This window comes from Orcinus orca, chromosome 4, assembly GCF_937001465.1.
Source record: "Orcinus orca chromosome 4, mOrcOrc1.1, whole genome shotgun sequence".
In the NCBI taxonomy this organism is placed as follows: domain Eukaryota; kingdom Metazoa; phylum Chordata; class Mammalia; order Artiodactyla; family Delphinidae; genus Orcinus; species Orcinus orca.
This window is the reverse complement of record NC_064562.1, coordinates 135,806,341-135,823,373: the sequence shown is the minus strand read 5'-3', so window position 1 is coordinate 135,823,373 and position 17,033 is coordinate 135,806,341. Positions and strand designations below refer to the sequence as shown.

Below are 17,033 nucleotides of genomic sequence, written 5' to 3'. Positions count from 1 at the left end.
AACTGTTTTCCAAAGCAGCTGGACCATTATTTTACATTCCCACCAGCAATGCATCATGGTTCCAATTTCTTAACATCCTTGCAAACACATTGTCTTTTTTCAGTTATACTAATTGGTATGAAGAGGCATCTCACTGTGGTTTTGGTTTGCTTTTCCCTAATGATTAATGATATTCAGTATATTTTCATGGGCTTTTTTGGCCATGTATACATCTTTTTTGAAGAAATTTCAAATCATTTGGCCACTTTTAAATTGGGTTATTTGTCCCTTTATTGTTGAGTTGCAAGAGTTCTTTATACATTCTGGATATAAATCACTTATAAATATATGATTTGCAAATATTTTTTCCCATTCTGTGGATTGTCTTTTCACTTTCTTTATGGTGTTCTTTGAAGCACAGAAGTTTTAAATTTCGATGAAGTATAATTTATTATTTTCTTTTGTTGATTTTACTCTTAGTGACATAGCTAAGAAACCACTGTTTAATTCAAAGTCTAGAATATTTACCGCTAAGTTTTATTCTATGAGTCTTGTAATTTGAGCTCTAAAATTTAGTTTTATGATACATTTTGAGTTAATGTTTGTATATGGTATGAAGCTGGGGTACAACTTCATCCTTTCACATGTAGAAATCCAGTTATCCCAGCACCAGCTGTTGAAAAGACTATTATTCTTCCTCCATTGAACTGTCTTGGCACCCTTGTCAAAAATCAATTGACTATAAGCAAGAGTATATTCTGGAACTCTCAATTCTAGTCCATTGATCTCTATGTCTATTCTTATGCCAGTAGAAGCTAGCATATATGTTATACTTGGCAAGTAACAACCTACAGGTCCCCTTGCATTTACTGTATTACATTGGAGCATCCCTATATATGTCTGTTTTTCTACTAAAATATAAAATTCTGTAGGCTAGGGATAGCAACCTATTTTTTTACTCTCATAGCCCATGAGATGATGTTCGATAATGTACCTTAAATATTTTGCAGTCAAAAAAAAAACCCCAATAGGATTGTCTAATAAGAACAAGGCCTAATGTACTCATACAGTGCTGTTAGGGGCATATAATGAGAAACCCAAAATAACAGTGACTTAAACAAGATATATTTATTTCTCTCTCACATAAAATAATTCAGCAACTAGGCAATCAGAGTTGATTTGGTAGCTCCATGAAAATATTGGTATCCTAGCTCAGCTCTAACATCCCTAGAGTGTGGTTCCCTATCTTTAGGTCCAGAAGAGTCGCTAGAGTGCCGCCATTATATCTGCATGGCCACACCTCATTGCAAAGGAAAACTAGGGAATGTGGTCTTTACTGGGGAGCGGTACTGTAACCAGCTAAAACTCAGGATTCTTATTCTAAGCAAGAAGGAAGAATAGATATTAGGAGGAAATTAGCATTCTCTACAACAGAAATAACAGGATAACTTTTTAAAATCCGTTTGTGCCTTAAGAAATAAGGTATTTAGGAAGCTCCAAAGTAATTCAGTGTCTCATAGCTGACCCTGTAGGAATGGACTGAGATACGCCTGGGATGGATGTTGCTTGTTCTTCCTTTTTTCAGGCTCTGATGCTCTAGCCATCTGGGACCCTCATGTGGTCCTACCCTCACCATTGTGGTGTGGCACTTGAATTTATATTCCCTAGGAAATAGTATCATACAATCTAAATTTAAATCATCCCTAAATGCCTAGTCAAATTAAATTTCTTAGTGCTCCATTTCCCCCCAAACGTATTCTAGTGTAGAGAACAATATCTTGAAATCTAGGGGATACTAGGATTTCATTACATTTATCCTTCTAAGTAGTATATGAGCACGTCAAAAGAACTTTCAGTGATATTTCAACCACACAAAAGTATTTCTAATAGTTGGGATTTTAACCACCACAGCCAGCATAGCCAACCACAGAGAGAACGCTGTATTAAAAGAGTGTATTATCTTGGATTACATAGTCTACCTGTGAGGTATAATACAATTATTTTTTCTCTTCTGTATATTCTACACAGAAAACATAAGTTACCTTTTGCCTCACCTCAAGAATATTCTTTGTACTTTTATGCCACCTCTTACCATGTTCATAGGTAATTCTAGGTCAAACAATGATTCTTCACTTATAGAAGAAGTAAAATTCTTAGGCATTATTATGTTACTACCTGCTATATTCAAAACACTTCATCATTACTCTGGTCCATGAAGCAGCCAACCTGCTGCTACTCTTTCTTTTAGGAACTGTACCTGCATCTTACCTGAGCAAGTATTCACCGCTGAGAATTCTTCATGGTTTTGCTTCCCCCCAAACATACCCAAACTCAGAATAATAAAAATTTAAGGATGCCCCTTATACCCACATCTAGGGTGCCTTCCAGATGGTCCATGGGTTGCACCAAGGGTTTACTCCCTCCCCTTAGGAAAGAAGGGATGCTAGAAATAACTAGGTTTTTGGTATACTCCATGTTTTAATATTAGCTCAATGGTTTTGTAAGAACTGCCCTATACTGCTGACTCACAATATGAGATATCTATAAAAAGTGAGAGAGAGGAGGGGGGAATCTCAATTTCTCCAGGTTAATTTGCACAGGAAAAGTGTTATTAATATAAATATTCTCAATGACTGTGCCTTCAGTATAGTTAGAAGCTTCCTCATATTTGTGAGCAAGGGCTAACATAATGATTGTCAACAAACAAGATTTTCCTCCTAGGTTAAAATAACCTCGACTATTGGTGATAATTATGCCTCACAATTTATGAATCAGATTAAAACACCCCAGAGATTTGCCAGTGCCTGTAAGTTCCATAATACATTCTTACCCCATGGATAAAGTTTGCCTGAATTCTTAATAGGAAATAAATACAGATATATGTCTATATGTATACATACATACAAGTACACACACACACACACACACACACACACAGAGAAGTCTATGTGGGTTAATCTATAAACAACATTTGGCTTAAGAGGTGAAATGAATTCTACCAGAATCCTAATATCATTTGGTGAGTAGCCCAGAATTATTTGCCTAATATTGTCAAAGATAGAGAATTAAGAATAAATTACATATTCATAAATTTTAGAAAGTTATATGGGGACTTCCCTGGTGGCAGAGTGGTTAAGGATCCTCCTGCCAATGCAGGGGACACGGGTTCGATCCCTGGTCTGGGAAGATGCTGCAGAGCAACTAAGCCCGTGAGCCACAGCTACTGAGCCTGCAACCTAGAGCCTGCGAGCCACAACTCCTGAAGCCCCCGTGGCAAGAGCCCGTGCTCCGCAACAAGAGAAGACACGGCAATGAGAAGCCCGCGCACCACAATGAAGAGCAGCCCCCGCTTGCTGCAACTAGAGAAAGCCTGCGCGCAACGACAAAGACCCAAGGCAGCCAAAAATAAATAAATAATAAAATAAATAAATTTAAAAAATAAAAAATTATATGAGGCAAGCTTGACTCTAAAATCAGCCACCTAAGTAACTACTTCTAGAATCTCTACCAGTATAAAAAGCCAAGTAACCATGAGGTGGTGTGAAAGCTTTCCTTTTGTTCCCTGTAACAGAAGATACAGATGCATCTTATTTACAGAGGCTGGCTCCTCCTTCCATTCTCTATGATTTGCATGAGTGAGGCCTGATACAGTGTTGATTTGTTTGACTCCCTCCTCTTCTCTAGCATTACTGTCTTCTATAATAATTTTTAAAATTTGATCTGCAGACATGTGAAGACATGCTCTCATTTGCTTTTGCTAAAATATCAAATTTGTTTCTATCTTAAACATTTGTAATGGAAATCTTTCCTAAAAATATTACATATACTCTGACTTCCTAAACAAAGCAGATTTTAACAAGGCAAAACATAATTTCAACATTTTTTGAAGAGGCAGGTTATCACTGTGAATATCAGTCATTATATTCTGCTATCATACAGGGTTATTGGGGTGCATGGGGGCTACTGGATCACATACTAAGGTTTCAGAAGGCTGTGCTTTTCTTTGGTCCCCATATTTCCTTCATTTTTAATACTTGTTTTCTGTATTTATAGTTACCTCCTATGCCTCATCCTTTTAAACTGTCAGCGATCATTTCTTCTGTGGGCAGCCTGATTCCCACAATTGTTTCTAATCTAACCTGCTCTTGAAAACAAAAAAGCTGGCTAGAACTGGGCCTAAAGAAAGCATGAGCATGGAGCACAAATGTTAAAAACTTGGCATACAGGCCATGACCCCACATTCCAGAGCCCACTGCAGACTAAATATCCCTGCGCACTTCTCCACTGAGAACAAATTATTCTCAGTACAGCACTCCAAGCAGACACTGTTAATAATTCAGCACATCAGACGACTTTTGAAAATTAACTTTCAGAGTTTTGGTTGTTTTAGAGGAATGAGGCTGCTTTTCAACTCAGATCAGGATAGGTCAATTTTGATGATGAAGGTAGCAGAATATTTCACCCCAAAATACACCCTTTTGGCCGTAAGAATTATTTTTAGTTGATTATTTTGAGAAACTACAGACACAGGAGCATCTCTGAAAACAGAGTAGAAGTTACCCTTTTGTAAGAGAGATCTACAATTATAAAGGAAATTTACTTTAGAGAGGGGTCTGTACCAGGAAGAAAGCTCTTACCAAAGATAACTTTTTTTTGACTGTTCATTTATCTGTTTTTATTTTTTTTAACCCACTTTATTTCCAAATATAACTTTCTAACTTGAGAGACTTATCTGCATGGCAGGGCAACCTTTGCTTACCAAACATTTCCTCTTTTCACCTTCCCAAGAAACGCCTTCCCCCCTTTGAAGCCCCAGACCCCTATCCGGTTCCTTGGCTCAGGATGGTATCTAAGCCTCAATCATCTGGCTGCCTTCTGAGGCTCAGATCTTTATAGTGCTCCTGTAGGTACATACGTATGTACTTACAATTGCTTATTTTTTCTCCTATTAATCTGTCTTTTATTACAGGGTGGGGGGTGTCTCAGCAGAGCACCTAGAAGGATAAAGGAAAAATGTTCCTCCTCTACAATGGACAGAGATCTCTTTAGACGGGACTGATATATTATGGAATAATATCTATGTTATACTTTACCTCTAGTAACCCTACAGAATGATGAAAAAGTATTTGGTTAATTAGATTTTACCTGAGTTTAATCTGGGCTTTGCTGGAACGGTAAAAATTTCTACCTCTTTCTTTTTCAACCTTCATATTAGGCAGATTGATAAACCTGGATGATATCAAAACAGTTTGCAAAGCAAATGCCATCATTTAAAGAAATATCTTACTAGAAAAGGGAGAGGGTGTAGCATACCAGAAACAGGTCATGGGACTACTCATTCATTCAAAGTTATCAGATTAGTGTTGTGTGCTTTCATTTATGATATTTTGTCATTCACTCAAGAGTCCACTTAGGTCCATATTGTCATTTTAGAAATGAAAAAACAGGCTCAGAGAGGATAAGAAATTTGTTCAAGGTCACACAGCCAGTGAGTGATAAAGACGACTGGCACTCAGGTCCACCTGATTCCCAATTCCAAATATGGAACTGAATGTATTAGTATAACCTCCAACTGGCATACATTTCACCATTCCCGCTCCTTTCTCCCTCTTGATCCACCCTTATTTGATAATACGGAAACTATGTAATTGGTACAGAAATATAGGCTTATACCACTGATAAGGAGTGGTAAATTGTTAAGAACTTTCTGAATAAGTATCAAAAGCCTTAAAATATTCATACACTTTGACACAGTAATTCCCATTCTAGGATTTTATCCTAAAAGGAAAATCAGAAATTTGCACAAATATTTACGTACAAAAGAGCTTAGTGAATTACAGCACTATTCATAATTGTGAATGTTTGTAATTAATGTAAATTCCAATAATAAAATAGTCACACAACAGAATAAAAATGTTTTAGAATACTTAATATGCGAGATATTTATAACACATGATTAAGAGAAATAAGCATGTAAAACCATACCACAGAAAAAAGATTAGATGGACATAAATACCAGTATGTGATAACAATAGTTATATCTACCTGGTAAGATTACAGTTGATTTTTAATTTTTTTCAGTTTCCTTTTACTTTCCAAATTTTCTATAATGAATATGTATTATTTTGTAATTAGATCATGTTACAATTTTTAAACAAAAAATCAGGCTATAATCTTTAAAAAATATATTAGTTAGTGTTAAAAACAATACAACAGGCCCAAAATGGAATCGTTTATGCTAAGTCCCACATCACTAAACCAAGACTTAATTACAGTTTTGGCTCTCCCAGATATTCCCATCAGGAATTGCCTAATCAGCATAAATTAGGTAATCTGCCTGATAGACCCCTGCAATCCCCTAAAGGAAAGTAACCTTGCAGTAACCAATCCACTTTTTTGCCTAGTATAACTTCCTTGCTCTCATTCCCTCCTGGCTATTTTCATTTTGTACAGCTCCCCAGAGTTCCCTTCTATCTGCTAGATTGGATGCTGCCTGATTCGAATTGACTTTTGCTCAAACTCGCAAAATTTTTAGTATGCCTAAGTTTATCTTTCAACATTAGGAATGATGGAACAATGTACTGTCAATGATACATCCAAAGCTTCTGTAGAAGAGGAAAGAACCAATAGTTAACAGAGAACTTAAATGTAAATGATTTTATTTTTACAATGATTTTAATGAAGGCATTTATCTCCACAGAGGAGAAAGCTAATATTCATTTGTAAGTTGCAAGGTTTAATCTTAATGTACAAAGAAAATAAAGGTCTTCATGAAATACATGCAGCCAGAAAATTTCTTTCCTTAACTATTTTACTGTGAAATGAGATAAATGGATGTGAAAGTCCTTTATGAACTTGAAGTGCTTTACAAATCTATTACTATTACCATCAGAAGACTGTCATGTTCTACCTCTAGTAACTGCTGTGTGACTTGTCATAGGGGTCATATATTTACACAAAAAATTATTTCCAAAGGTTGTGAAGATACCCCCAATTCTCATCACATTTAAGTAATAAGCTGTCTCCTGGTTGACAAATGCAGACAATTGCCTTGTGTGATATCCCCATGTCAGCCTTAGAACACTGCACTCCTAAAAGGACAATGCAGCTTAAATCCACATTGAATACAATCATTTTCTTACTTTAGATATGGGAGAAGTGTCAGGAAACATCAAATGTTCCAGTGCTTTTAAAAGACCCCAGAAAGAGATTAAAAAACATGAGCAAACCCCAGCTTCCATAGCTACTGTATGGATTCAGCTGCTCTAAATTCTTAGAAATCCTAAAGTTGCTCAGACAAGGTGTTGGTTAAGTGAAGGTGGATGGTGGATGATGCCTCACTTGATTCATCAGCTATCACTGAGAGAATGAGTGAGATGGAAAATGGGCACAATTCATCTTTTTCTATGTAGCATAATGGGCCTAGAATTTGGCATCACTATTTAGCACAGGAAATACATAAGATTAGAGACAAGGAAGCCTTGGGTTTTTGCTCTAACTTCACCACTAATTTAAGAATGGGATCTTGGGTAAGTCACTTAAACCTCTAAAAACATCAAATTTCTTATCAGCAAAATGTGACTCAATTAGATAATGAATTTGAAAACACTTTGCAAAATTAAAAGTACCAAGGAAATAATTCTTCCATTCCAAAAGGTTATGAACATCATTAAAATTTACCACACAGAAGAAGGGCACACACAAACGAGACTTAACTGTGATGAACAGACAGATTTACAGAAGCGGTATCACATTAAGGCGGACCACAGGTCTAATAAGGACAAACAATGGGCACCAACCTATGCCTGAGGAAATCTGGATTTTCACAGGAAACACAGAGCTCCTAGTGAAATGTTCTCTAGGTGGTATGGAGATGATCCAACAATATGTCCTAACTTCAAAAGGAGAGAACGGTATCTTGAAAAACCAAGAGGCCTTCAGAGAGACCGACAAGAGATGCATTAATACAGGCATCAAGCTCCAGATCAAATTAAAGTTTTACAGAGCTGTGAAAGAGGCTCAGAAAGAAGAAATTCTTGCAGGAGGTGGAGTCCCTGAAAGTTAGCTTTGATGGATGGATGATTAGGCAACTGACTGACCAACCTCCCTGGGAGGCAGCTTTAGCAACTTGGGCTATTCCTGAGTCTAACAGGCAGACTCACAAACAATGCTAAGCAACTAAAAGAGCTTCTAATTGAACAGTAAAGTTTATTTTCAAAGGGGAAGCAGGGGGTGTGACACATGCGGTAGTTAGCAGTCTACTACTGACTCTATAACCACTATAGCCGAAGAAGTCCGCTGATGTGTCAGACGTGTTAAAAAGTGAAAGTTTGCCACAGCATACGATTGCCGTAGCTTTCTTCCCAAGCATTTCAAGAAAGAAGTTATAAGGCCAACTTCCATAATGATGCCTGTTACACAATAAGGACAAGCCAGGGGCCTAGGAATTCAATTTTCCACAGGGTCCCGTCAATGTAGCCATATACTGACCCACTCTCTCATGGAAATAGCCGGAGAAATATAAATATCAAGACTATGAGCACATCACAGGCCTCACTGGAAAAGCCCCACACAGAAAAATGTGTGGGTGTGAATTTTTCCATTCTGGAAGGGTAAAGGCCTGAGCTGATGATGCTGGGATGAGACACTGAAGTCTTTAGAGAAGTGAAACAAGTGTAATAAAGTTGACACACAGATTACCAAATAGCCTTTCTCTTATAACTGATGCTAAATTTGTGGTTTTGATTTGAAAGGTACAGAGAGACATTCTGCATTTTATTAGGGAAAAAAAAAAAAGGAAAAGATCATCATCATTGGTCTCTAATCTTTTCTAAAAGAAAAAATTATTGTCTCTAACCTGGCTTTTTCTTTACTTTTTTTCCGTTGAGGAACTGTAACTCTTATTTTTAAATTTTAGGAAGATGTTTTATATTCTTCTGAATATTGCCTAATGCATAGATAAAAAGTACTGAAACATTTCTTTTTTTTTTTTTTGCGGTACGCAGGCCTCTCACTGCTGTGGCCTCTCCCATTGCGGAGCACAGGCTCTGGATGCGCAGGCTCAGCGGCCATGGCTCACTGGCCCAGCCGCTCCGCGGCATGTGGGATCTTCCCGGACCAGGGCACGAACCCGTGTCCCCTGCATCGGCAGGCGGACTCTCAACCACTGCGCCACCAGGGAAGCCCTCTCTGTTCTTTTTATATACAATTAAGTGTTCCTTAGAATGTGTAACCTGGACTTCCCTGGCAGTCCAGTGGTTAAGACTCTGTGCTTCCACCGCAGGGGACACGGGTTCAATCCCTGGTCAGGGAATTAAGATCCCGCATGCCTCTCAATGTGACCAAAAGAAAAAAAAAAAAGTAAATTATGCTCAAAGAATGTGTAACCTTTCCTGCCTATCCACCCTCATCTTAATCCTAAATTTACATATCTACATTTTAACCATGTTGTCAAAATTCGGTTTAAAGTCATGTTTCTTCTTCAAAATTCTTCATATTCACTTTTCTTGAGGCAGCAATCACCTATTACCTGGGATTACACCTGTCTGTGTATGACTGCTCTATTACACATCAGGTTGTTTGAGAAAGAACACAAATGGTAAGAGTGTGGGCTTTGGAGTAAGATTATTCTGGTTTCAAATCCTTGTTCTGCCCTAAACTGGTAGTAAAGGCTAAATAACCTAGAACAAATTATTTAACATCTCTGATCTTCAGTTGTCTAATCTACAAAATGGTACCATCACTTCACAGGTAAGGCTTAAACTAGACGGTGCGCCTGCGCATTTCCTTTCTATATGCCTGACAGCATCATAGGTGCTAGATAAATATCTGTTTAAAGAACAGACAAGAAATGAATAAGGTAGTAAGAACGGAGAAGTTACAAGAAATGTCTTTGAAGAAGGATTTCCTCAGTTTAAATTAGCAGTATATATCTGTACCATCATTCAGGCAGTCAGTGCATTACATTGAGGACAAACGAACACAATCCTAAGTATCCTACCTGATATAATGACTACAAAAATACTGATCTGATGTTATTTAATAACTATTATTGTTATACTCATAGTGTCACAGGTGCTTTAGAAGCTAAATCTAAATCTATTAAAGAGTGAAAACATATAAACTAGAAACTTGTGGACTGGTTTATATATGGCACACATAAAGTCTATTATAAAACTGGCATCAATACCCTTGGATGCAAACCCTTTTCTGAGTATTTGTTTGTCACAAGTTTTTTGCAGTACTTAATTTTTTCATAAAGGTGTTCCAAGAATTGTAATGGATACCCCTCCTGGTAACTTCTATTGATTGAGTTCTGGCTTCTGTATTTTAAGAGTCATGTTGGAATAACTGAGCCCAAATACCCCTGCTCTGAGGACTGCTCTCACTCCACAAGACACACACACACACACACACATGTTCCGTGGCTCACCATGGCCTCCTGGACTGCTTATTACCCTGCCTTTTGCACCCCCAGCCACAATAATTAGGCCAGTATTGGATCACCACGAGCTAGTCACATCATCTTTCTCCTAAAGAGTGAATGAATGGTATCCAGAAATTCCAGTTAGTGAGCTTCCTATAAACAAATAAACTTGGGGATCCCTATTGTTATGCTCATTTTCTGCCTTATATTTAAAGAAATATAAGCAATCTGTTCAACAGAGAGAGAGAAAGAAATGAAATGGACATGAAGAGGGAGAAAGATCTAATAGCTCAGGTGGTCCCTGAGAGACTGAGAGGAAGATAAAGCATCCTTGATTCTGGCAACATTCCAACTATATCCCCTTGATGCCCATCAAAAAGAATAAAGGAGCAAAAATAAATCTGTAAAACAAATGACCAAAAACAACCCCCATTAGCATTAGTAGTGTCCTTGTATGCAAACCCTTTTCTGAGCATGTTTGTTAAACACCGTACCACTAAAAAAAAAAAAAAAAAAAAAAAGTACAACAGACATTAAGAGATTTAAACAGATACAAGAAACATGTTAAAATTAAAACAGCATAAAACAGTGCCTCAAGCTCAGTATTTTATGTATTCTAATTTTAATACCTCTCTAGCTGATTGTATAAGAAGTAATCTAGCATGTTGTATGCATTAGCTCAGTCATCGTGGAGATAAAAAGGTAAAGCCATCCTGAAACAGGAAACCAATATTCTTCCTGTTTAATCAACAAATCTAAAAATTTATTCTTTTCAACTATTTATTCTTGCTCTTGTCCACCACAACATGGTGTTCCACATAGTTTTATGACAAAGAGAAATTTTTCATGAGACTCTTTTGTATCCCCACCCCCTTAAAGAAAGAGGGAGGAAAAACTGTTTCACACAGAAGGCGTTAGTTGTATGAATTAGAACTGCCACCTAAGTGTGGGCTAATGTAACCAAGAGGGATTTCACCTACATCCATTCAGTCAGTTTATGGGGGTTTAAAGAAATTCCAAAGAGTCATCAGAAGAGGAAAAATAAAGGTAATGCTTTTTGCCACACAGGTAGAATCTTTGAAAGTATGTGTAATATGTAAAACATTTTGACACCCCCATCATATTTTTCCAGAATTAACAGTATAAATTCTCTTGTTCAAGAGCTTCCTATCAGCCTCTCTAACCACTACTCACAGTAACCTCAACTCCTGCCACAATGTACAAGATGCAACTCTTGTCTTGCATTGCACTAACTCTTGCACTCGTGGCAAACGGTGCACCTACTTCAAGCTCTACAGAGAACACAAAGAAACAAGTGCAGTCATTGCTGCAGGATTTACATTTGCTTTTGAAGGAAATTAATGTAAGTTTATTCCCTTTCTTACTCAAATTATTACATTTAATTTGTCTAAGTGGAGTTTCTTTTTTTTAATAACAATCTGTTATGCTTTCTCAGAACTATGAGAACCTCAAGCTCTTCAGGATGCTCACATTTAAATTTTACATGCCCAAGAAGGTAAGTACAACTTTCTACATTCATTTACATTTTAATAGAATTGAAAGTAATGTGAAAATTTACAAACTACCTGGATTAATAGCACTTCATCTGAGGAGAAGAATTAGTAACCTCAGCATCTTTTTGAAAAAAACCAAGTTTGCTAATGGGCCTCTGAAAAATGGCTTTGCCAATATTTTCTTTATACGTACTTATGTGTGTTTGGGGGTAGAGGGAATGGGAAGAAAAGAATAATATTCTCTTTATTGCTCAGACAGTTTTAAAAAAGATTGTGTTGACCTACTGTTTTATTTAAAAATATAAAACTCTAGAGATACTTGATCATATCACTTTACCACTCAAATTAGCAAAACTGATATCAGAGGGCCCACTTTAAAATAAATCCTTTACTGTTTCAGGAAAGAATCTTAAGGATCTATCTTCGAGATGCAGCATAGCAGTAATCCGTAGCACAGATTCTAGGGCAGATTATTTAAACTGAAATCTCAGCTCTGCCATGTCCAATCTTTTGTAACCTTGGGCAAGTTACTCTCTTTGTGATTCAGTTTCTTACTTACTTATGTAAATGATAATTGTATATACTTCATATAGTTTTGTGAGGATTAAGGAGTAAATGTAAAGTACTCAGAACAGTATCTGGCATATGGTAAACACCATATAAGCATTAGCTATTAGAAGTAATAATAAAGACAAAATTCTTCCTGGAGAGTGTAAAGTAAAATTTTGGACTTACACATCTTTCATGTCAATAGACCTAGAGACTTCTGATGCTATATGACTTACATTCCAAGACTAAAAGCTTCATTTGGTCGTTTGGGGATTCAGACAGTTAGCTAAGCATCATCTAAGCTCCTAGAGCTACGCTAGTCATGTAAAATTTCCTAGTCGTCGTACCAGTCAACAGATAATGGGCAAAATCTGATGCTAAGAAGAGCTTGTCCCTGGGTGAACAGCCCAGAAAAAAAATGGGATTTAAGGGTAATGAATGCAATCACACTGACCCACTTCTTATAAATTTGAGGAAATTATACATCAAACTACCCCTTTAAAAGATAAAAAGGAGATAACTTAGAGATGCTCCTCCAACTTAATCAGAGTCACGTAACTCTTACCTCCAGCAGCGTAAAGACACTAGACTGTTTTTTGAAGGAAAGAGCTCCAATTTGCTCATGCCAAAAACTTAAGCCCTGAACTTGTAGAATTTATAGTAGCAAGTTGAAAGGGCATTAGATGAAAATGTCATAAAATGTATGTGGTGTATTCCTACCTCTCCCTTTAAAAAGTGTTAAAAAGATAACACCAGATTATGTGCATAATTTAGAGGGTGGTAGAATTCTTTGAAATCTAGCAGTTTCTAAATGACAACTGCAAAATCTATTTGAAACTAAAAGTAATGTGATAAACGCCATTCATTTGTTCATTTTACAACCATTCATGTTTGCAAAAGAATTTAGAGAGCTATAAAAACATTTAATTCAAAGGTTGTTATGTTAATGTTATAAAGAAAAAGAACTGAAGTTTAATCCTGGCTCCACCTAGTCATATGGCCTTGGGGAAGACACTGAAATTCTGAGATTTAGTTTCCTTATTTGTAATATGGAGATAACACACTGCATTACCTATCACAAAAGGTGGCTGTGAGACTTGGGCTTCTTCAGGACAAAACACTTTGAAATTATAATGTACCACAGAAGTATGAAATATTATCATTATATACAGAAGTGTGTTGTGTGTATTTGTATGTGTATATGTCTAAATTAGGAGGCCCATCCAAAAATCCTTCAAATATTGTAAGCTTTTATTTGATTTGGACAAATCATTTTTAAAAATATATCTTAGGGCTTCCCTGGTGGCACAGTGGTTGAGAGTCCGCCTGCCAATGCAGAGGACACGGGTTCGTGCCCCGGCCCGGGAAGATCCCACATGCCGTGGAGCGGCTGGGCCCGTGAGCCATGGCCGCTGAGCCTGCGCGTCCGGAGCCTGTGCTCCGCAACAGGAGAGGCCACAGCAGTGAGAGGCCCGTGTACCGCAAAAAAAAAAAAAAAAAATGTATCTTTACTTATTATAGAAAAGTAAAAAATTAAGATGTAGTTATATGTGCCTTGCTATACTGACCCATTACTAAATAACTACAACTAACTAATCCATAAAGTGTTGGAACTGTGACAGATGGCATCCAAGAGCTCCCTCTGTCCCTAACATTCTATGATTCTCAACTCTTAGATTATTAAATATTAGAATCGGAGAATGTGATCCTATACTTCCACATTATGACCACTCTGATTCTAATAATTTCTCTGCAGACTGGAAAAGAATTCAACCTATATTGGTGATTTACATTTGGGTGCAGAAATGTTGACTTTTTTTCAAAGTCAAATTAAGCTGAAATTAATGACTCATTATTTGTTAACTAACAGTTAATGCTAACTATGGGCAGCTGAACTCTCATTTTTCCAGTCTTATAATGTTGGTCCATCTTTATAGCAATGATGAAAACAGAGAATGGTAAAAACTATATACTGCCTCTGTTAATACATTTTGATATTAATTTCTGATTCTGACCTTTAGTCAGGGCAAATTGACCTGATAATTACTTTTATTATTATTCAAGGCTACAGAATTGAAACATCTTCAGTGTCTAGCAGAAGAACTCAAACCTCTGGAGGATGTGCTAAATGTTGCTCAAAGCAAAACCCAGAACTCGATAGATATCAAGGATTTAATGGACAATATCAACAGAATAGTTTTGACACTAAAGGTAAGATATTACCTTATTTGCTCTCCTGGAAATAAAATAAATGGAAGGGTGTTTTAACATGGTATAACATTTTTGGTGTTTGTGAAGTACTCATGCATTTTAAGTCCACTGTGAACATAACTCATTTTTATATTAGGTGGAGCTGGGAAGTGTAAGCTAGAGGGCTTCCACCTACCATCCATTCAGGGACAAGCCCCCACCGCTGCACTCTGTCACCCCTCACATGAACACAAAATTGGGAGTGGAAGAAGACACTGAATTGAATTTCACAGAAAGCAGACAGGTTTCATTATATATTTTTTAATTCCTTCAGATAATTTTCCAGAATAGCTAATTCTGATTACCTGAAAGACTTTTTAAATGAGATTTTCCTATCATCTGGTGGAAGAACTGAGAGATTTGTCTAAAAAAAAAAAAATGGCAACCAGTAAAATGGCCAATGGACCAGATAATTAACTTTTTATTTAGAAGTAATACTCACTTTCAGGACCTCAAGTATTTTTAAATGCATAGGAAGCATGAAACATACAAGGAACTTGGGTGATGTGAGGAATTCATGGCTCTCTTTTCTCATCCATCTGCCAAAGTACAAAATTCATGAATTAATAGATATTCTAAATAAACAGCATAATTTTAATTACAGTAGAACCAACTTTCTAAAAGTATGTAACTCTAGTTGTTTCCAAATAAGAGTCACTTTATTAGTAGACAGTCTCTATTTAATTTAAAAAATACATTGAGATCAATGTCATCTACCCATTGATGGACTCAGTTTACCATCTATGTCAATAATTTTGCTCTAAAATTCTTGACCAACATCAGAAAAACTGATTCTAAATTCTAGATGCAAAATTAATAAAAAATTACATGAAAATCGAAAAAGCAAGATACTTTAAAAAATCTAAGCCCCCAAGAAGTTATAATATTTAAATAACTATATGTAAGAGGGTATATAATACTGCAATAGTTTGTTTAAAGGGAATACTTTATCTCACTTGATTTATGTTTTCAGGATAGGAATTACTTCAAATTTGAAAAAGTCCCCCCTTTCAATCTCACTATATATCAAAATATTTTCTTCTTAGCTTGTCAGCCAGAGGCAGAGTTGAAACAGTTCCTATCAGCAGAGGAGGTTAATTTCTAAAAAGTCAGTCCACAGAATTTCTAATGTTTAGATTTCTAAAAATTGGGAAATTTATCTGCACTGAGGTGGGGTGGGATTCGTTATGAGCATTTTTGAAAACGTTCTTCATACAAATTTCCCCCCAAAGCTTATCCTAACTTACTCTGGGCTGGTTCCATCTTGCTTTGGGGAAAATATGAGGAGATTCACTCAAGCAGACTAATAGGAGATTTAAGGTTTAGAAATGAAGAAAGTATAATGTGCTTATCACTATATACATGTAACCTATATTTAGATACAGATATAATTCGAGAGGAAAAGAGGTTTAACAACTTTAATTCTGCATGCAGCACTTAATGAAGTATTTGTCTAAAATTGTTTTAAAATGTTTATTGTACAAAATTCAGGAAAAACATTGTGTTCATTAAGAGTGACAATTAACAAATGAGGAAAATTTCCGTTTTTATGTCACTATCACTGGGTATCATAACATATAACTTTGGCACATCATTTTGATCATTTCAAGAGAATGTGAATGGTTAATATGTTTAACATACTTGAAAATAAAGGCCATAAGTCTATAAGACTTCAACTGAAAATATTATATATAAGGTAAACTACCCTGAACTAAAACAAAATTAAAATGTTTTCTTTTACAGGGATCTGAAACAAGATTCACATGTGAATATGATGATGAGACAGTAACCGCTGTAGAACTTCTGAACAAATGGATTACCTTTTGTCAAAGCATCTACTCAACAATGACTTGATAATTAAGTGCCTCCCATTTTAAATGTATCAGGCTTTCTATTTATTTAAATATTTAAAATGTATATTTATTTTTTGATGTATGCTTTTCTACCTTTTGTAACTATTAGTCTTCAGATGATAACTATGGATCTTTTAAGATTCTTTTTGTAAGCCCTACGGGCTCTAAAAAATTCACTTAATTTATCCTAAAGTATTTATTTTTATGTTGAATTGTTAAAGACAATGTCTATATAGGTCAGTTAATAAAATTATTTAATAAAAACAAGCCCAGATATTTGTTATTCTGGGAATAGCACAGAGTGAGCACTAAAATATTTCTGAATTACTCATGTAAACTCACAAGACGGTTAAGATGCTTACAAAAGTCACTCTTCCCCTGAAGAGGTATGTGGAATACAGAAATGGGTTTCTCAAAGCTCTTGCTTTCTCCTTTCATAAGTTGATTAGACTCTTAATTCTA

The 17,033-nt window shown here is 36.2% G+C and overlaps 1 protein-coding gene across 1 annotated transcript; it reads left to right on the top strand.

Moving 5' to 3' along the window:
- Positions 1-11,574: 11,574 nt before the first annotated feature.
- IL2 (interleukin 2) lies at positions 11,575-16,833 on the top strand. Its single transcript, XM_004265103.1, has 4 exons — positions 11,575-11,768; positions 11,862-11,921; positions 14,533-14,679; positions 16,462-16,833. The coding sequence occupies exons 1-4, from the start codon at positions 11,622-11,624 to the stop codon at positions 16,570-16,572; spliced, it is 465 nt and encodes a 154-aa protein (XP_004265151.1). The 5' UTR covers positions 11,575-11,621; the 3' UTR covers positions 16,573-16,833.
- Positions 16,834-17,033: the final 200 nt, after the last annotated feature.